This window comes from Schistocerca nitens, chromosome 2, assembly GCF_023898315.1.
Source record: "Schistocerca nitens isolate TAMUIC-IGC-003100 chromosome 2, iqSchNite1.1, whole genome shotgun sequence".
Lineage (NCBI taxonomy): Eukaryota > Metazoa > Arthropoda > Insecta > Orthoptera > Acrididae > Schistocerca > Schistocerca nitens.
This window is the reverse complement of record NC_064615.1, coordinates 1,026,630,380-1,026,652,474: the sequence shown is the minus strand read 5'-3', so window position 1 is coordinate 1,026,652,474 and position 22,095 is coordinate 1,026,630,380. Positions and strand designations below refer to the sequence as shown.

The following is a 22,095-nucleotide window of genomic DNA, read 5'->3' as shown; positions in this document are numbered from 1 at the left end:
GACCTTATGAAGAAAGACCCGGTTTACCTGTATAATAATATTAGGTTTTGTTCGCTACATTTCGAACAAAACCAGGTCATGAACGCAGACAATAACAAACTCGTGTGGAATGCAGTATCCCCACTGTTTGACATTCCTAATAAGCCACCTCAACTGACGTTAAAGAAGTAACTGCCACAAAGATTCGACAGTCAATCTAAAGCTGTAAAACAGTCCTATGACACAGAAGCAGCTAGTTCAACTCTCCATTTATTAGTGACAGATTCGTGAGAATCATCAACACAAGACCTGCTTTGACGATGAAGTGGTTAGATTAAGTGCAGCTGTTCGTGTCTTACAAAAGCGTGTGAAGTGTCAGAATGTTCAGATCGCTAGACTTCGAGCGCAACTATTATGGGACAAGGAAAGTGCTACAGACAGATTGTTTGAAAATGATTCAAATATTTGGTTTTTCGTGAAATGTAATGTAATCAGCTCATTATGCTTTCAGCATATTTCTCCCACTATTTGTCAGTTGCTTGTCCCACTTAGAATAATATAAAGATGAAGGTCGTGGAAACAAGTGACAATGACAAACACAGTAGGCCTACATAACGATAAACGAGCTGTCCATCGCTTTTGCATGTAGAGGTACATGTCTGTGCTTCTTACATGTGAATCTGTGAGTTTATATTCTTTTGATATCAACGTGGTAAGCTGCAATTCTGTCCAATGTCACAAGTGTTTCTTCACGAATGTGTTGTAGCTTGCCACTCTATTCATGGTTTTTGTCCATACTTGCGCTTATTTTAGTATCAATTTTAGAAACATATATGCCTTCTGATACTACACAAACTCTTGGAGGCAAAAAACTAACTCGAATAATTCGGAAATTACGTAGGAAATGGATGCAAACAAACATTATGCTTACGATGCGTCTGACGTTCACCTTACCTGCCACTCTGAGCGCTAGTGTCGCTCCATCTGTCAAACGGCAACTACTTTTACAGCAGTGAGTGTCGCGACTGTTATGTTAGACTGTGGTTCGCAAGCTTACGTTTAGGGGGGAGCGCTCAGTTCATGAAGTAAAGCCACCACGGCCGCATTAACCCTTTCGCTGCTACAAAGACGTGCTCCCTGCATTCCGCGCTGTGCGCAATTTTGTCACTGCACTGCTCGCCTGTGCAGACACATCGTGTTCCGACTGCTTTGACAGTCTTATCATTCGATTCCACAAAAACTATTTGGCCCAAAAATTAGATTTTTACATGTCTTCTTGACTGATACCTTCCCCCCATAAATGACTTAATTTTGTTTCGATGTTCAACACAGTTATTATGCAGCGTTAAATATAGTAAACCATTGCACGAAATTATGAAGAGTTTGCAGAGGTAAAAGTCCATAGCGTATACTTTCCGTATGGTCGATTTTAGTTGCCACAATGTTGAGAATGAAATGTGGACAAGATACCCAAATTTTATATAAAATTACCACATGTAATGCTGCATAATAACTGCGTTGAACATCGAAACAAAATTAAGTCATTTATGGGGGGAAGGTATCAGTCAAGAAGACGTGTAAAAATCAAATTTTTGGGCCAAATAGTGAAATCGAATGGTCAGTGAAATCGAATGGTGAGTTTGTCGAAGCAGTCGGAACACCATGTTTCTGCACAGGCGAGCAGTGCAGTGATGACAAAATCGCGCACAGCGCGGAATGCAGGGAGCATGTGTCTGTAGCAGCGAAAGGGTTAATGAAGAGACAAAGCACTAGAAATTTCAAAAAAATTGCATTGAAACGAATATAATTCGTGAAGTAAGGCACTTCGATATTGTTTTTAAATAATGAAAGTATTAAGCAGCGCACAAGGTTTGAACTCATAACCTTTCGCTTAGAAGCCCAACACCTTAACCGTTACGCTAACGCAGCTCGTCTGACTACAGAAACCCATGAGGGACTGTAACACATCACGCAAAATACTGACAAACACTGTTGGTATGACTATGAATTACTCACTCTTCGTCGAAGTACAATAGGAAATAAACAATTACCGCTGTTCTCTATTGCGAAAAAGCAGTTCGTGAGATTGATACAAACACCTTTCCTTGCTATCGCCTGAATTAGGAGTCTTATTGCTTATTTGGTTTAATTAATTAATAGAATATGAAGCAATTGGTATAAAGAATGCTTTTTCCAAACTTTCTATAAAAGAAAGTCTGCTATCAAGACATTGCTTTTGTTCTATTACTTTATTTATGACTGAACGTTTCTAAAACTGAAGACACTCGTCCATGCTATGCACTGCAGTCGAGATCTGGCAACGTCGTTCTCTGTTCATTGGCTGACTGTGTTTTGTGACGTCAGATGCGCAGAACGAACCTAAACTCGGCCGCCAACATAAATGACGCGCACTTTAGTCAACTTGGCAACCAATGTCGAAGAAGGCAATAATGGAAGACGGCATAGCACAAAGGAGCGGTTTATTTCCCGCCTCCCTTTATTACGCGGTACAGCAGCGAACTCAGAAACAAGGAAGGAAGAATGAACCACAAAGGAAGCAAGCATGCGCTCCGTAAAACGTATGTTTGTCAGATTCGTTGTTTCCTAACCATCGGATTCGTGAAACAAGCACACAGATGTACCAACACAGTTTGTTAAATTTGACTTCCCTCTGAGGCAACTGCCACGTTGTGTGTATCGTGTTGCTAAGTGTTTTAACACTGTACGCTATTCATACTATGGGCGGCAATTGATCATCGGTCTTAGCACACGTTCACGGTCGTTGTCACGCCATTGCAAGTAGGCCCAAATTATGTTAATTTAGTTTAATTTGTGGTGAGGTCTTATGGGACCAAACTGCTGAGGTCATGGGTCCCCAAGCTTACGCACTACTTAATCTAACTTTAACTTACGTTAAGGACAACACTCACACCCAACCTCCGACAGGGGGAGTCACGCGGGCCGTGACAAGGCGTTCTACACCGCGTGGCCCCAAATTATGTATTAAATATTTACCGTTAATGAAATTTTTAAGAGGTTCTAAAGCAAGGTTACACAAATCACAAGTAGTCCAGGGCCAAATCAAAACTAGAAACTAAATCACGGGCCACAGCATTAATAATGTTGCATATAATATTTGAAATCAATGAAAATTGTTCATTATTCCAATTATTAATTATTATTTTATTATATGTTTTCGTTGAACAGTGACACAGAAATAGCAGACATGCTGTACAGATATATAAACTTGATGAAATCAAACAAATATTATTTTTAAACTCATGAATAAATACATTGTTTTCAAAATATTTTTATTAAAAGACACATTTAATAACGGCGAGGAATGCCTATTTTAACAGCATACTAGCATGACAAACGGTTACGGTTTTCATAAACAGTATAAAAATAGTAGTAAAGGAGTTTTGCTATTTGGGGAGCAAAATAACTGATGATGGTCGAAGTAGAGAGGATATAAAATGTAGACTGGCAATGGCAAGGAAAGCATTTCTGAAGAAGAGAAATTTGTTAACATCGAGTATAGATTTAAGTGGCAGGAAGTCGTTTCTGAAAGTATTTGTATGGAGTGTAGCCATGTATGGAAGTGAAACATGGACAATAAATAGTTTGGACAAGAAGAGAATAGAAGCTTTCGAAATGTGGTGCTACAGAAGAATGCTGAAGATTAGATGGGTAGATCACATAACTAATGAGGAGGTATTGAATAGAATTGGGGAGAAGAGGAGTTTGTGGCACAACTTGACAAGAAGAAGGGACCGGTTGGTAGGACATGTTCTGAGGCATCAAGGGATCACAAGTTTAGCATTGCAGGGTATCGTGGAGGGTAAAAATCGTAGAGGGAGACCAATAGATGAATACACTAAGCAGATTACGAAGGATATAGGTTGCAGTAAGTACTGGGAGATGAAGAAGCTTGCTCAGGATAGAGTAGCATGGAGAGCTGCATCGAACCAGTCTCAGGACTGAAGGCAACAACAACAACAACAAAGAACAACATAAAAATATACTAAACTGAAACAAAGCTTTAATGTGAGACGTTGCATCTCATGTCAGCTGACAAGCTTTTCAAAGACTGGAGTCATATTTGACGTTGAGGTTTTAAGTTATGTTTTCTAAACGTTCTTCAGTTACACAAGGGCGAAATTTGCTTTTATTTAAGTTCAGAACAGAAAATATTTGTTTGCATATCTAAGTGATCTAAAACTTGCTGAATGCTTTAACTGCTGCATCTCTTAGGTTATTAAATTTATTTCTGTCCAAGTGTTTACAGATATCCAGAAAACCACATTCTTTGTGCTTGGTTTTATACCTTCGAGAACACTTAATTTCTACTATCTCCAGATGTAAGTCCATAGGCGTCTTTCCTGGGATTATAGAAAAAGGATCTTCAACACCATGAACAGTTTCCTCCGCTTTTGACAACGCAAACCTCTTGTGTTCTTCAACTAATTTATCAATGCAGCGAAAAATGTCATTGCTAGCACAGCATGTTTCTCTGAAGAAATTATTTTGCAAGCATGAAAATGTATAGGCCATGTCTCCTTTCCGTAATCGGTTTTTGAAGTGTGCAAGTTTCATTTTGAAAGCACATACAGCTGCCAATGAATTTACCTGTAGTTTTGAGTCCAGCTCCTTTAAGTGGGCCGTCATATCACTGAGAAAACTTGTCACTAACCCAATCTTCATTTTTCAGTTCAGGAAGGTCATCTGCATCGTTTTTCATAAATTCTACTATTTCCTCTATCAGAGAAAAAAGTACTGTAATACTTTCCCATGACTTAGCCAACTAAAGTCCGTATGATACAATAAAATCACGAATTTCTTGCTCACTGTTTATTCAAGAAATCCACGATATGTTCATTTTTAAGCCCTCTTGATCGAATGTAGTTTATAAGAGAAACATGATATAGTCGTACCCCAGAATTTTGCTACATAACACTTATTGATGAACAATATAGTGGAATTTGTTTATTGTTTATCCGGCTTCTTCTTCCAATGGTGATACTGCATATAACGTCTCCAGATTCAGACATTAAAGACTGTGTGACTTTGTAACTTTTTTAGTAAATTGTCTGAAGTGTACAGTAATTATTTTTCATCAAAGGCATAGTCTGAACAATATAGCTACTATCCCTGACAACTGCAATTATAGATAATAGTATCTGTTCTTGTTTTATAAAAAAGCGCTCGTAATAGCCGCTACGTCTTCTGTCCGTCTTACTTCCGTTTCCCTTTTTCTTGGAGTATCGGTCATTTACGTTGAGGAAGTGTGTATGCTGTAATTGTTAATATATGTATGAAATGTTAGCCTTGTAACTATTGAAAGTAAACTTCTGATCCCTCATGTCAATGTTTTGAACATTTAAACAATTTCTAGCAATTTGCAGCTGCTGCACCGCCAGGCAACAGAACGTCGCTTGTGTCAATTGTGTCAACAATCAGCCGCCATTACAAAGCACTTTAAAATGTTAAAATATTTCATGTGTTTTCCCACAGCTGCAGCCACAAAGAAGTTTAAAGTTTTTTTTTCATTTAATAATAGCTTGCATAGCAGAGAGCTTGTTTTATTACAGTGTCAGTATTTACAATATTTTAGATCCAAGTCATATACAGCAGCTTTGGCCTTGACTACGAACGAAAGAATCTCAAAATATAGACTATAAATTGTTTAGACGCTTCTTACGATAAAAGTGAAGCCATCAACAAAAAGTAAATGCAAAACCAGTATTCTATTCTCTTTACATATTCTTATTTCATTGGCTTGCCTACGGAAGTCTGACCTCTAACGTATGCAAATTTACGTCCTTTATAGCCAGGCTTGGTATCGGAATACCAGTTAACGGACCCGTAAGCAAGAATAAAATGAAATAACTGGCACCCTTTTACGTGGAGCCAGAACAATTGATACGGAAATATTAACACATACAGGGTGGTACATTGATAGTGACCGGGCCACATATCTCACGAAATAAGCATCAAACGAAAAAACTACAAAGAACGAAACTCGTCTAGCTTGAAGGGCGAAACCAGATGGCGCTATGGTTGGCCCGCTAGATGGCGCTGCCAAAGGTCAAACGGATATCAACTGCGTTGTTTATATATATATATATATATATATATATATATATATATATATATATATATATATATATATATATATATATTCGTGTAATACGTAAAGAAATATGAATTGGACCACTTTTTTCGCTTTGTGATAGATGGCGCTGTAATAGTCACAAGCGTGTAAGTACGTGGTATCACGTAACATTCCGTCAGTGCGGACGGTATTTGCTTCGTGATACATTACCCGTGTTCAAATGGACCGCTTACCAATTGTGGAAAAGGTCGTTATCATGTTGATGTATGGCTATTGTGATCAAAATGCCCAACGGGCGTGTGCTATGTATGCTGCTCGGTATCCTGGACGAAATCATCCAAGTGTCCGGACCGTTCGCCGGATAATTACGTTATTTAAGGAAATAGGAAGTGTTCAGTCACATGTGGAACGTCAACCATGACCTGCAAAAAATGATGATGCCGAAGTAGGTGTTTTAGCTGCTGTCGCGGCTAATCCGCACATCAGTAGCAGACAAATTGCGCGAGAATCGGGAATCTCAAAAACGTCGGTGTTGAGAATGCTACATCAACATCGATTGCACCCGTACCATACTTCCATGCACCAGGAATTGCATGGCGACGACATTGAACGTCGTGTACAGTTCTGCCACTGTGCATAAGAGAAATTACGGGACGATGACAGATTTTTTGCACGCATTCTATTTAGCGACGAAGCGTCATTCACCAATAGTGGTAACGTAAACCGGCATAATATGCACTGTTGGGCAACGAAAAATCCACGATGGCTGCGAAAAGTGGAACATCAGCGACCTTGGCGGGTTAATGTATGGTGCGGCATTATGGGAGGAGGGATAATTGACCCCCAATTTATCGATGGCAATCTAAATGGTGCAATGTATACTGCTTTCCTACGTAATGTTCTACCGATGTTACTACAAGATGTTTCACTGCATGACAGAATGGGGATGTACTTCCAACATGATGGATGTCCGGCACATAGCTCGCGTGCGGTTGAAGCGGTATTGAATAGCATATTTCATGACAGGTGGATCGGACGTCGAAGCACCATACCATGGCCCGCACGTTCACCGGATCTGACGTCCCCGGATTTCTTTCTGTGGGGAAAGTTGAAAGATATTTGCTATCGTGATCCACTGACAACGCCTGACAACATGCGCCAGCGCATTGTCAATGTATGTGCGAACATTACGGAAGGCGAACTACTCGCAGTTGAGAGGAATGTCGTTACACGTATTGCCAAATGCATTGAGGTTGACGGACATCATTTTGAGCATTTATTGCATTAATGTGGTATTTACAGGTAATCACGCTGTAACAGCATGCGTTCTCAGAAAAGATAAGTTCGCAAAGGTACATGTATCACATTGGAACAACCGAAATAAAATGTTCAAACGTACCTACGTTCTGTATTGTAATTTAAAAAACCTACCTGTCACCAACTGTTCGCCTAAAATTGTGAGCCATATGTTTGTGACTATTACAGCGCCATCTATTACAAAGCGAAAAAGTGGTCCAACTAAAACATTCATATTTCTTTACAAAACTACACGAATATGTAATCAAATATAGGGGTTACTATTTAAAAAAACACAATTGACACCCGTTGACCTATGACAGCGCCGTCTAGCAGGCCAACCAAATAGCCATCTGGTTTCCCCCTTGGAGCTGGACAAGTTTCGTTCTTTGTAGTTTTTTTCGTTTGACGCTTAATTCGTGATATATTTGGCCCGGTCACGATCAATGGACCACCCTGTATAGACGTATAAATCTATTTATGTGTATGTTGTGTGTGATTATGTATATGTACTAACTAGACAAAATTTTTCTTTCCTGTTCAAACTACACTGGAGAACAAGAATCTAATATTATTGAAGAACTGAATAAAGTACCTTGAGATGAGAAATACGAAATATTTTACAGATGAAATCGAATAAAGAAACGCATACGGTAAGGAGCTCTGTTTTCGAAGAATTTTTTTCCAGATATATAGTACAATGGATGGTTCAATGGTGCAATGGTGTGCAGTAATACTTCAAAGGAATTTTGCACCGAAAGTACTAAGTAGTTAAGTAAATAGTTGATTTTTTAGAGGTGCATATCACATGTTGAATTTTTGTGTTACTGGTCGTTGATGCTGTTTTATTGAAAGTGATTATATGTAACTCTTGTGAAGTTATACTGTATAACTTTGATCAGTTATGGTTAAGGTTTGAAGGAATATCAATTCACAGTCTAGCTCAGATTTCGTGATGCACGAAAACATGCAAGAAATAAGCAATGTAGGACACGAAAGTGTAATCACTACAGCAACTAGCACCATGCAGAGCGCTAGTGACGATAATCAGTTACAATCCACTCTACCGACGACTAGGCAGGATGTAGATCAAACAGATCAGTCAGCACATACACCAATGACTTGCAGGCTGGAAGTATATGAAACGACAGCGGAACCGGTGTGTTCACCACTGCCAAATTCTTCTGCTGAATTTTTGCGAAAGCTTCAAGAATGAGATAGACTATTAAAACAAAAATTAGCAGAGAGAAAATGAAAGAGCCGATAGCGAGAAGGAAAGAGCTAGCTTATTAGAACAAAAATTAGCAGGAGAGAAAAAGAAAGAGCCGGTAGAGAAAAGAAACGAGGGGGTGAAAGAGGCCGGCGACAAGCCGAAAGAAATACGAAACTTGCCGAAAAGATTAACAAGCAGTTTCAAAAATTCCAATCGGAGGTATCTGAAATGAAAAAGGCGTATGGCGAGTTACCAAATTTGGCCAATAAGCTTGTGAGTGATCTACAAAATTTGCAGATTGCCCATGTGCAAAAGGCAACCACTGAACAGCACCTTAGTGAACAAGCAAAGATGGTATAAAAGAAATTTAGTGATTGGTTAATGGCAAAGGATATCGAAATTGTGGAAAAGATTGACAATAAGGTAAAACATGCTTTACAGCAAGCAAGTAATGGTACAGCTTTCAGTAATAACAACGAAGCAGAAATAAACAAAACCGATTTAGGACACACTAACGACAAACTTAAGGATGAGCTAAGGATGAGCTACCACGCTAATAACATGAAGTGCCACAGCATGTTTCCGATTTGGAACGCGAAAGCTCGCTTATCAAGAAACCTGAAAGTAACACTGCACATTGTAGAAACATTTACAGCTATGCAGCAAGCATTTTTGGAGCTCACGAACCGCCATATGCATATAATACGGGGAGTTTTAGCCCGCGAAGACAACCGCAGATAAATGGTAATATTATGGGGGCAGCTCCGTCTGTATCTAGTACGACGACAGAAGCAAGCCTCATAAACCACAGACAATTTCGGACCTTCAATGCAGAAAAGAAGTCTGTCCACCCTGTTTTATTTATCAAAGGGTTTAGGAATATCCCATTTGAAGCTTGCCTAGAGAAACAAAAATAACCAGTTCATTGTTTCCCACATACAAGGCGATGCTGCACTGTGGGAAAACGAGATGGTAGATAGGTGTCACACTGCTGACCAATTTGAAAGAGCATTTTTAACGAAGTGCTGGTCGCCTTCAATACAAGAATGACTTAGAATGGAAGTCTACAGAGCCCCGACGAGACATGTATTCCCAAACAGGGAACTCCACGAAAGTAGTTTGAGAAATATATAAATAAGACCAGGTACTGAGACGAACTAATTTCGAATCGAGATGTGATTAGGATATTGAAATTAAGACTACCGAGTCACGTCAAAGATAAATTAATAAATGTGTCGCAAGATGATCCAGGAAAGTATCTTTCACTGCTAGACGCCACTGACCTGGCACAGGATTGCACAAAAGCAAGCAGAGGGCACGGGAATAATTAATCGTCTCTGTGCAAACATGAAAACCGAAATGCTCATTCCAACAAAGGAAATGGTAATGTGAGGATGAATAAGCAACAATAATGTAATGGTCATACGCTGTTTAACATGAAACGGCGCTATAATGACAGATTTAATCCAGGCTATAACATCAATAATACTAATCAGCGGAGGAGGAATGACGGAAATCAATGGAATAATAATAACAGTAATTATCCAGTGTACTGAACCCAGGGCACAGGACCACCATCACATGATAATAAACCTGCGTATCGAAATGACAGCAGAAACTCAGGACAGAATGTAAACCTCCACCAAGCTGTTGGAACCGCTCGCGGCCGCTCGACCGCTGTTGTCCGACTGGCAGAGAGGGGACACATCTCATGACAAGAACACGAATACACAAATCCTGAGGTACAAGGATGGTGTCGATATGCAGAAAGATCAACTAATGGAAACGCGGAGATACAAGAGTACCGAAGCTGAGATAGTGCAGGCAACAGTCGAAGCACGTACGGGTAGCAGACTTGCGGACGCATATATTAACACAAGAGCAATAGCCAGTGTCCTGAGCTCTGATTTCTTTAAGGCCGTAAGTAATGCACAAAAATTGCCCACGTAATCCAGTGCAGAACTGTACGGTGACCGGGGCCATTGGTACACAGGCACAAGCTATTAAGTACCAGGTGCAGGTAGGTATTTTCATAGGAGAATAAGCCATGAAATGCTCTTTCCTTGTGGTTAAGGGATTAACGGTGGCCTGTATGCTGGGGTGTGACTTCTTACGTTAGGAAAAGGCAAATATTTACCTCTCGATCGGAGAATTCAGCACAGTGAATGAAGGTACGAGAACTGTTCTGGATTTCATGCGAACCAAGAAGATACACGGGAAGTAATGTCAGAGTTCCCATGGAAAGTGCAGGGGGCTGCAAATACTACAGGTTGGCAGCGACTTAACTGGCAAGGAATTTTATTACTCGGACACTGTGGAAGTCGCTGCTCTTCGTAGGATAAATTTGATCAACACCACGGTGCAAGAGTCGGGTTATTTGGGTCTGGAACAACAAAAGCAATTGACTCAGCTATTAAATGGTTATTTAGATGTTTCTTTTCGGAGAAACCAGGTACAATTAAAGGTTATGTCTACAATATTACGGTGGTGCCTCACAAAACATTTTGTCACCCAACTTACTCCGTTCCGTGGACGAAAGAAGACATAGTTACCAAAGAAATAAGAAAAGTGATGCAATGGAGTACAATAGAACCAGCTTTATTGCCATATAGCAATCCATTAGTCGCTGTAGAAAGTCGGGAGAAAAACTTACGTTGGTGTTGGACGCCAGAGACATTAACAAGATTATTGTACCTGTACGTACAAGGCCCGAGAGTTTGGTAGAGCAGATAGAGAAATTCTATGGAGTTAAGTATCTAACCACGATTCATTTACACTTTTGACTGTAGTTGTAAGTTCTCATTGATTATTGCATTATTCGTGAACTGTTTTGTGCCAATTGTCTAGCGCATTTGTGCAAGTTTGCAATGGGCAGTTGTGCCTAAGCCCTAATCATTTTTAAAGAGTTAATCGCATATTGCCTTGGAGAGTAGTAGTTACTATTGAGGATTAATAAGTAGATGAGAAAAGGACCTTATGCTTGTACTGAAATTTCTTTGTTTATTATTTCAATTTCAAATGTAATTCTAGTTCTTTGAAACAGTGATACAGAAGCCGTGTCAGAGTTTCATAACTCGTACTTATATTTATGTTCCAATCTTGCTAACGAAAACAGAAAGAAACTTTAATGAGATCAGTGGAGGAAATAATCGTGTTTGTAAAGCAGTGAAAATGACAAACATCATGAATTATTTGAGTTGCTAAGATAGTAAAACATTAGGATCACCCGTTTTAGTTATGTCATGCCATTTGAGCACATGAACTTGCTAAGTTTTGGCCCTATGATCGAAATTTAACTTAGCGATAGGATCTGCGGTTCGCTACTTGAGTACAAACCAAGAACATGCTTGGCGGTCCTATAAAGATAAATGTAATTATAAAAATGTGACTTGGTTTGAAAATAAAGAAGAAATATTGTAAAGTCAGGCCAGAGTCTTGTTACCAGTCTTAATAATCAACTGATCACAAACCCCTCTTGATATGGGGTGCTATAAGTAATAACAAGTAAATACAAATAAATATGTACCTAGATGTTCATTCACAACATGTACTAAAATTGTGAACTGTGGCAGAGAAAGGAACATAATATTTCAAAGTAATTGCAGCCAAACCTGCTAAGCTAACATGAACTTTAAAATGAAGTATGTTGGTGAAAATAATTAAAATGTTATCATTTGTGGTAACGGTGACTGTGAATTAACTATGGTTAATGACAAGAAGTGTAATATTGAACGTTGACCGTACTATGTACAAACTTCGCCAAGACGTCAGTATGCACGCGAGACGTTAACATGGTGATAGTGTAGAACCAAAACATGGAAGTCAATGTGTTTGGAATGGACGCGAGTTGCAACCATCAACAATGTTAGTTTCTGCTTCGCTGCAGACTGAGGCTGAAATGAACGGCGAACGGGTGCGTGTGAAATGTTTGTGGAACCGTGTGTCGGAAGCAAACTGTCAACGTAGGCGATCGCTTATGAAATGCCTATGTAGTGACGTGCATCATAATTTCACAAACCTAACGAATTAATGATTGTTTTACAAACTGTCTGTGTACCGTTTGTGAACTGAGTTATGTCGTACGAATTAAAGGAACCATACATCGGAAAATGAAGACACTAAATGCTCACGCAAGTGTAGTGTAAGAGAGAGTGCCTATACGGAATAATGAATAGTAGATTAATCAAATTCTGCCCTTCAGCAAAATAACATCTGCGTGCAGTCAGAATTCTATACCACGTTTAAGTTAATTTTCATGAACCCGTGCCGAATCGATCTGACATGCTGGGCATCGAAGCGTAGGACGTGGGCCTACGCGATTCCGACCGGCGACTTTCCAGACCAGCAGCAGCATGTCTGCGGGTTCCGACTTCGAGACTTGAATGCGTGTTCCGGCCGGCCGTTGGCTGACCTCACCGACGACATCGGTTTCCAGCCGATACACCGCCACTCCAGTCAGCGTAGACTTATGATGACGTACGGCGACGCATCAAGACAACGACATTCAAGAAAATACTTAAATACATACAGATAATAAGAGACTTTCACCACACAACAAATTTTGGAAACAAATAATAACGGTAACAAAAAAAAACTTTAATTTGAAAATATAGTGATCACATATGTGCCCACAGTAACAAATTTTGAACAAACTGCCAACAGAAAACAAAAACCGAAATGTAGAAAAAATTAAACCTTAACACTGCCAATTGAAAAACTTTTGTCACGTGCCATGTAATGTCATGTGATGTAGAGAAGATATCCTTTGCATTATTCATTGTAGTATTTTCAGTTCTGTTTCTGTAAAACTGTTTTAATTTCGCGTTTACGTATGGGAAACAAAAGCATAAAGTGAAAGAAATGAGTGGTTTTGACTGTCTGCTCTACGGAGATTTTCTGGGGTTCTCCTGTCGGCCCGCTTCGAAATGGATGAGCATCCAACGAAAATTATTCCCCAGCATACAGTAACCTACAGTTTATACTCAACTGAACAATAATTATGTAGAAATATATGATGTTTTTAGTCATTGTGACTATGTTAACACTAATGAAATCAAGTCGAGATTCAAAGACACTGTGTGTACGAACATTGTAGTGTATGTGAATCTTAGAATTAAGGGGATATCCTGGCCAATAAATGCCATACGATCAATTCATTTCATTTCGAACTTGTGAACAAGAACTCATACTATTTGCGTAATAAAGTGACACTGAACGCTTAAGTGGATTGCCACTCACAAACTGTGAACATGTGTGCTCCTGGCATTCCACTAACACGACATGGCATGGTCTCGTCTAATGTCTGAAGTAGTGCTGGAGGGAACTAACACCATGAATCCTGCAGGGCTGTCCATAAATCCGCAAGAGCACGAGGGGATGGAGGTATCTTCTGAACAGCGTGTTGCAAGGTATCCAAGATGTGCTCATGTCTGAGGAGTTTGGAGGCCAGCGGAAGTGTTTAAACTCAGAAGAGTGTTCCTAGAGCAACTTTGTAGCAATTCTGGACGTGTGGGGTGTCACGTTGTCCTGCTGGAATTGCCCAAGTCCGACGGAATGCACAATGACATGAATGGATGAAGGTGATCAGACAGAACGCTTACGTACATGTCACCTGTCAGAGCCGTATCTAGACATATCAGAGGTTCCATATCACTCCAATCAACCTCCACCAGCTTGAATAGTCCCTAGCTGACATGGTCCATGGATTCATGAGGTTGTCTCCACACCCAACCATGTCCATCCGCTCGATACAATTTGAAACGAGAGTCGTCCGACCAGGCAACATGTTTCCAGTCATCAACACTCCAATGTCGGTGTTGACAGGTTCAGGTGAAGTGTAAAGCTTTGTGTCGTGCAGTTATTAAGGATACACGTGTGGGCCTTCAGCTCTGAAAGCCCATATCGATGATGTTTCGTTGAATGGTTCGCACGCTAACGCGTCTTAGTGGCTCTGCGTTGAAATCTGCAGCAATTTGCGGAATGTCTACGGGAGTCTGACTTCCTATTATATGCAAGTTTACATAAATTATGGGCAGGCTTGGTATCAGAATATCAGTTAATGGACCCGTAAGCAAGAATAAATAAAAGATGCACCAATCTTCTTTCCAAACATAGAAGGTGCTCCATCGATACAAATGGCCACAGTGTTTTCAAAAGTCAAACCCACATCTTCGTGACACATTCTTTCACTTCATTAGAGATTTCTCCATCGTCATGGAACACAATCCTGCCAGTTCTTCTATGACATTTAAATTGTTGTTAACACCACCAATGAAAACTAAAAGCTGTGCAGTATCATTCATGTCACTACAGTCCGTGGATAATGAGTAGTACTTGAATTCTAAAGGTTTCTTTTTTAACTCATCATGAAGGTAGGTATAGATATCATACGGTATTCTTTGAACTGTCATCCTGGACCAGCTCATGCTCTCAATCATTTGATTTTTTTCTATTCATAGTTCTGATACAGCAATCATAGTGCACTTTTTTGCGAACTCACCTTCTGTGAAAGGTTTTCCAGCAGCAGCGATTTCTTTAGAAATTACGAAATCTACTTTTTAGCCAGTTTAAGGACTATATGTCCACAGCATTTCCTATCCATTTCTCCTATGTGAGTAAACAAAATAACTTCAATTAACTTGTGCTGATATAGTGTAGTTACTTCTAGTTTATTAAATGAGTACTTATTTGATGTTGTTAAGTGAATCATTATGTAAAAACGCTCGAAATCTGGAACTTTCAACTGTCTACCACAGTGAAGATGTTGCTCCAAGTGTAACATGCTGTCGGTATGTATTCCACTATTTCTGTTCCATTGTCTGCCATACCAGTGATTGGACTTCTTCCCACAGCGTGAGGGGTATCAAATGCATTATCCTACCCTCAGCTCTCCCAACATCTTGACAGGCCCAGAAGCTTAAACTGGCTCACTATGCAACAGAAGTAGGCCACCTAGGTGTTATGGAACTTGAGATATTTCAGTATAAGTCAAGCAATGTGTTATAGTAGATTACTGTTCTGGAATTGAACATGACCTGTTCCATTCCATCAGAACATTTACATGTGCCTTGCAAGGCATGCTGAGAGTATGTGATAAGTGACTTCACTCGGTGGTGATATCCAATCTATAAGTGCCAGCAGTTTCTGAATGAAAATGATTTATGCAGTCTACTAGTAGCACAATTAATGGCAAAACAAGTTCAATCACTTTCTGAACATTCATTAACTTACAACTGAGTGATTGCAACACAGTTACATGGCTTTTCAATGTTCTGTCAAAGATAAACAGCATAAAGTTGCTACATTGACCCATCCAACATGTTTCTCATCAAAACTACATAGATCACTGACATCGCAATTACAAATTAAAACACTTCCCAGCCATTGTTTATAGGAACGTATTTTATGTAATAGGACATTTAGCAACTGCATGTAAATACTCACTCAATAAACTCAAAATAACTCCACTATATCAACACGAACACTGACATAAGAGAACTGGACAGGAAATGATGTTAAGTAAACTCTGTCTGTAAACTGAAAATCAAGCAGTGCTGGTAGTGGGGGAAGTAATTGTTCCCAGAAGAATGTAGTAACTACCGTATTGGTTTACTAAAAATCAACTTCCCCTCTAGCATATGATCAGTGTGCAGAAATTTATGAAGAATCTGTCCATAAGCATTTCGACTGTTAGTTTTATTAGTAACTCATATCTGTATTCCACATGGTGTTAACACACTTTGCGTAAAACAAACACTCCTGTGTGTGTGTGTGTGTGTGTGTGTGTGTGTGTGTGTGTGTGTGTGTGTGCGCGCGCATTGCATCGCTAGTGAGTCATAAGGCGAGCTGTGGAAAGGTCAGTATAACCTTGTGACACACATTGTAGTTGCTTACTGTGACATAGTGGAATAAATGAGAATGGGGTGCCACCTGATCACTCTTCAGTATGCAAACTATCAAGGGGGGAAGTGCATGGCCACAATTTGGAGAGCTACCTTCCCTCGCACTTCTACCCCTCCCACCCCCCCCCCACCCTCCCCCCTCCATCCACCCACTTACACGCCCAGAACATAATTTATCCCTTAATATGGCTCTACTGCACTTGGAAGTTTTACGCTCATTTAATATTTGTTTTTAACCCACATCATTGAAAGAAAAGATAAACATCAATTTTATACCATTAAAAGAATATTTTAATAATCTGCAATTTTCCATCACCTACATTAGTCCTAAGAAAAAAATAATGGGACCTCTTTTGCAGGAAATTTTATACAGTTTAATTTTGTAATGGGAAACATTTACACTATAAGCCACTGTTTTTGAATTGTTTATGACAAACATAAAAATGTTACTTTTAAAAGTGCCACTACCCCCACACTCACTCCCCCTGGTCATGACTTTTAGTAGGCTGTTCATGGCACTCCCTTCTACCACTTTACAAAAATTTTTGACTACATGAATTTTTTCTGCTACTTGACTTTTCATTGACTGTGCTACCCCGTACATCGTTCTGAATGGAGTTCGTAAGAGGCAAGGGTGTCATCAGGAGTGCCGCAGACAAATGTTACAGGACTGCTCTTGTTCACTGTATTCAGAAACAATCTGATGGAAAGGGTGAGCAGCAATCTGCAGCTGTTTGCTAATGATGCTGTCGTGTATGGGAAGGTGTCATCTTTGAGTGACTGTAGGAGGATACAGGACAAGTGAAACATAATTTCTATTTGGTATGATGAATGGCATGATTTGGTATGATGAATGGCAGCTTGCTCTAAATAAAGAAAAAAGAACATTAATGCAGATGTGTAGGAAAAGCAATCCGGTGGTGGTCAAATACAGTAATAGTGGCATGGTTGCGTGACACATTCACCTCCATTAAATATCTAGGAGTAACATTGCAAAGCAGTATGAAATGGAATAAGCACGAGGTAGGTAGAGGGGAGGGCAGATGATCAACTTCAGTATATTGGGAGCGATGTAGGGAACTGTAGCTCATTAACAGGGTGTGCCTGAAAAGTTTGATGAATTGGCTCAGAAAATAAAGGAAACAAGAGTTTCAAATAAAATACCTTTACTAGCCTGCAATGTAATCACCACTAGATACAACACATTTGTGGCACTGGTTGTAAAGCTGTTGGAAACCATCAGCAAACACATCTTGTGGAATCATTCAGAGTATCGTGGTCATTTGCTTTTGGATATCTGCAACATCTGCTAATGTTCGTGCCCAATAGTGCTTACATTTTATCTGCTTATCTTCAAATCTTCTGCTCTCATTCTCAAAGACAGCCACCAATCATCCATAAGCATGGAGACCACATATAGAACACTACCGTGACCCATTTGTGAGTAGTATTCGAGTGTTTGGATTCCCCACCATATCAGACAAAAGGAATGTACAGAAGCAATGCAGGGGTCTGTCGCTAGATACATTACCAGTAATACAGGAGTGTTGTGGAGATACTTTAGGAGTTCAAATGGGAATCCCTGGAGGGGGTGTGGATGAAGGGAGGGAGACAATGTTCTTTTCGTGGCAAAACGCTATTGACAACAGAATTGGAGCTCATACAGAGGCACACCATGTCATTTTTTCCTCAGTCTATTTGTGAATAGAAGAGAAATGGAAACTCTGGTAACGTTATAAGGTGTGCACACATAATCAAACACTACACAATACAAGTGCCTCCACAGCCAGCCTAAAGAAGTCACCCTCACAACCTGGACAGATGGTGAAACATGTTTTGTTTCTTGGTATGATGCACAGCCAACATGTGAATGGAAGAAATTCTTCAATGTCTTCTTGAAAAACAACAAGCTCTCAGTGACCAGCATCAGGCTCTCACAGTAGCACTAAATAATTTGGCAGCCTAGCTGATGTGCTAGATTCCACTGCCGTTGATGCAACCCCCACCATTTACTCTAAGTGATTGATTCTGCTGAAGATGGGATGCATAAGAAAAACATCTTCAGCAACATTTTCAAGCTTTTGTAGTCCCCTATCCTTATTTGTGTAGTGCTTTATTATTGTCATGGATTTCTCATCATTTTTACAATCTTCAGGAACATGCCAATCCCTCTTTTGATGAAATGTGTCACTTGCTCTCCATTTATCATTGCAAACATACATTATTTGCTATTCATGTTGAGTTCTACCATTGTCAAAAGCGGCTGCAACAGTCATACAGAGCTTGGGCAGCATAACTTCATGGGCTTAGACATATTGCCAGTTTGTTACTGAGGCCAACCAGGACTCAGATGCTGATTTGATGGTTCATGATGCTGTAACAGGCATTGGCACCTGATAGGGAAGTTTGTGAATGTGCTTTACAATGTGAAAATCCTTCTCTCACTGATGTTCTGAACACTGCTCAGCCTTTTTGAAGCACTTAGGGCCGTGGGAAATCAGACAGAGCAAAGTACAAAGTAGCTGCCTTTGCTTCCTCAGCTGCTGTTGGGTAGCTAAAAGGAGAAAACAATGTCACAGCCATGCAACCACGGCATCCATGCAGCATAGGGAAGTGCCTCACTAATCAGCAGCAGCAGACAGCGTCACAACAGCGACCACATGTTCCTCTTCCATCGTGCCCTTATTGTCTTGTTCAACACGAGGAGCCTGCGTGCCCAAAGCATTGGGCAACAAACCATTATATATAAACAAAGATGATGTAACTTACCAAACGAAAGCGCTGGCATGTTGATAGACACACAAGATTCAAGCTTTCGGTACCAACGGTTGCTTCATCAGGAAAGAGAGAAAGAGAGGGAAAGACGAAAGGATGTGGGTTTTAAGGGAGAGGGTAAGGAGTCATTCCAATCCCGGGAGCAGAAAGACTTACCTTAGGGGGAAAAAAGGACAGGTATACACTCGCACACATGCACATATCCATCTGCACGTACACAGACACAAGCAGACATTTGTAAAGGCAAAGAGTTTGGGCCAAACTCTTTGCCTTTGTTTGTTTGTATTTGTTTGCGTGTCTATCAACATGCCAGCGCTTTCGTTTGGCAAGTTACAGCATCTTTGTTTTTAGATATATTTTTCCCACGTGGAATGTTACCCTATATATACACACGATCGAACAGCGGAGGAGTGGTACTCCAGCGTCAACTTTAGGTTACAATATCTCCGGATGTAATTAACATTTTACAATGCAACAAATGGCACTGATTACATATTTGTTTATATGTTCAGATGTGCTAACAAAACTAATGGGGTTCCATTTAAAAAAACGTAGGTTTGTGTTAAAAAACATACTTCTGTGCATTTTTTTATGGTTTGTATTAACCAGTTACACTAGCCCCTCTCCTCACGTTCGGTCTGTGGAATCGATTCGTCAGTATTTGATGTGGTTTACGAAATATATCCAGCGGTAACGTTAGGTGACTCACCCTGTATATAACCATTATTAATGTAATATAAGCTGTTTCTCATAAAGAAATTTTACTTTATATTTAAGAGTCAGAAAAGGAGAGTTACCTAAAATGTTGTAGCAGACTGAAGTTAAATGCTATGGATGGTAACAAAACGAAGTGTTTATATACATAAAATAAAAATAAATAAATGAGTACACAGTATCTGCTACATGATGGTTAATGGAGCAACAAAGATTGCTTTGGAGGTTTTCTAGGCTATGCTACATCCTGTCTGCCTCCACACTTTCACAACAATACTTTGCAGACTAATTTTTTTATTCGATTCCTACCTGACAGGGTGGTGCTTTTTAAATTCCCAATTCCAGATGATTCAAATTTGATCCTCATTCTATTTCAATGACTCTCTACCAAATTACCAATAAATCTGAGGAAGAATTATACTGAGGTTACTTGGTAAGGCCGTTCAGAACTGAACGAGCATTCTATCAAAGTGCTCCAATTCCTAAGTAGTTCACCTTCTTCACAAATTGAACTGAGTATTTGACATGCTTGAGACAACTCTCAAACATCTGTTCTGCCTGTAGGGGAAATCTCAAAAGGACTCATCCTACCAGGCAATTACCAAGGAAGACTACATGTTGTATACCACTAAGAAAATGATTTCAAACGTGCCTACAGAATCACTTTATTAAGAGAAAAATGTTACTCTCTCCTGCAAAACAAATAAGTCCCTCCTGTACAGTATGATACCAAATTACAATTATCTGCATAGGGCAAGAATTTTCCAAGCTAATCTATCATGCTTACATTGGCCATTAGCTGAAATATGACAATTTGTTCTGGTGCCTGAGTGGCAATTTTTGATTTTTCGTGTTAGAAAAATTCGAAATAAACGTGAAAATTGCATTAACAATTTCTTCACAGAATATCTTTGGTAATAGGGAATTCCAACCTTTATTTGATGTTACACCAGCTATTATTTATTTGAGATATGAAATATCATTATTAAAAATAAGGTCACTTTCAAAGACTTAACGTAAAACACAGAAAAAGAAATTTTCTGACTACACTCTATTTGTAATATTGAAATAACTTATTTAGAAAGAGGTAGTATGTAAAATAACTTACTTGAAAGATTTGTGCCACAGATCTAATATCTGAGACAAACATGGATTAATAGCATGCAGGTTCTTATATATCTTCGACTTGGCATCCTGATGTGCGGCATGCCAAGTTTTAGACATCTCTTTCAGCTCTTGCCTATGGGGTGAATCAAATTCTTTCATTTTATTATTCCCTTCTGTTGGGTCCTGCAGCACAAAATCTACAACTGCTTTCTTCATATTTAATATAAAATCTTCTTTTACTTCAGCAGTAGTGTCTTCAATTAGGGAACCCCATTTTTTAAGTTTGTTTGGGATACGTGTTTGTATATTTCTTATCCATTCATCTTCCAAAGGTGGCACATGAACTGTGTCAATGCCATGATGGATGTAGTAATAGTAACGCAAGACTTCTTTCTCTTCAGCTGACAAACTGTCGTCATATGATGTGTCTCCACCCTCTTTTTTGAGGATGAGATTCACCAATTTTTTCCTAAATTCTTCTCTTTCTTTCCTCATCGCCATATATGATCCTTCACGCATCTGCAAAGTGTCCATTATCAAAAAATAAATTAGTTTTGCAATCAGTATAAACTATACACATGACATACATACTCGATTTAAATTTAGAATCCAAACTATACAGAGCATAAAACTTTTCTTTAGTTTAGTTTTGTTTACTATATTTTAAAACTAAAGTACAAGACGAGGAACTACAGACCATCCTGGCATTTGCTTGGTCAAGAAAAACATGATTCTTTTTTTAGTTTCTGAACCAAGTGCCTGAATATACATAGTGCATCCAAAAAGCTTCTAAACATATTTTCAGCGCAGGTAAAGTCTGATAAAACACATACTGGAATGTTGAGAACATTCTCTTGAAATAAAGTCACAGATACCAACATAACAATGATGAAGATTGCATAGATTCTAAGTCAATAATTGAAAGAGACAATAAACGAGACAATAATAACTTAATAAATACTCAAACAAATTATAATTATCCTTGTGGCTATGCA

The 22,095-nt window shown here is 39.3% G+C and overlaps 1 protein-coding gene across 1 annotated transcript in view; it reads right to left on the bottom strand.

Moving 5' to 3' along the window:
• The window catches only part of LOC126237376 (dynein axonemal heavy chain 7), a 1,033,797-nt gene extending 1,012,202 nt beyond the window's left edge, over positions 1–21,595 (bottom strand). Inside the window, exon 1 of the mRNA XM_049947460.1 lies at positions 21,102–21,595. Within this exon, the coding sequence (XP_049803417.1) occupies positions 21,102–21,595 (494 nt within the window). The remainder of the gene's footprint in view (positions 1–21,101) is intronic.
• Between the last annotated feature and the right edge of the window lie 500 nt (positions 21,596–22,095).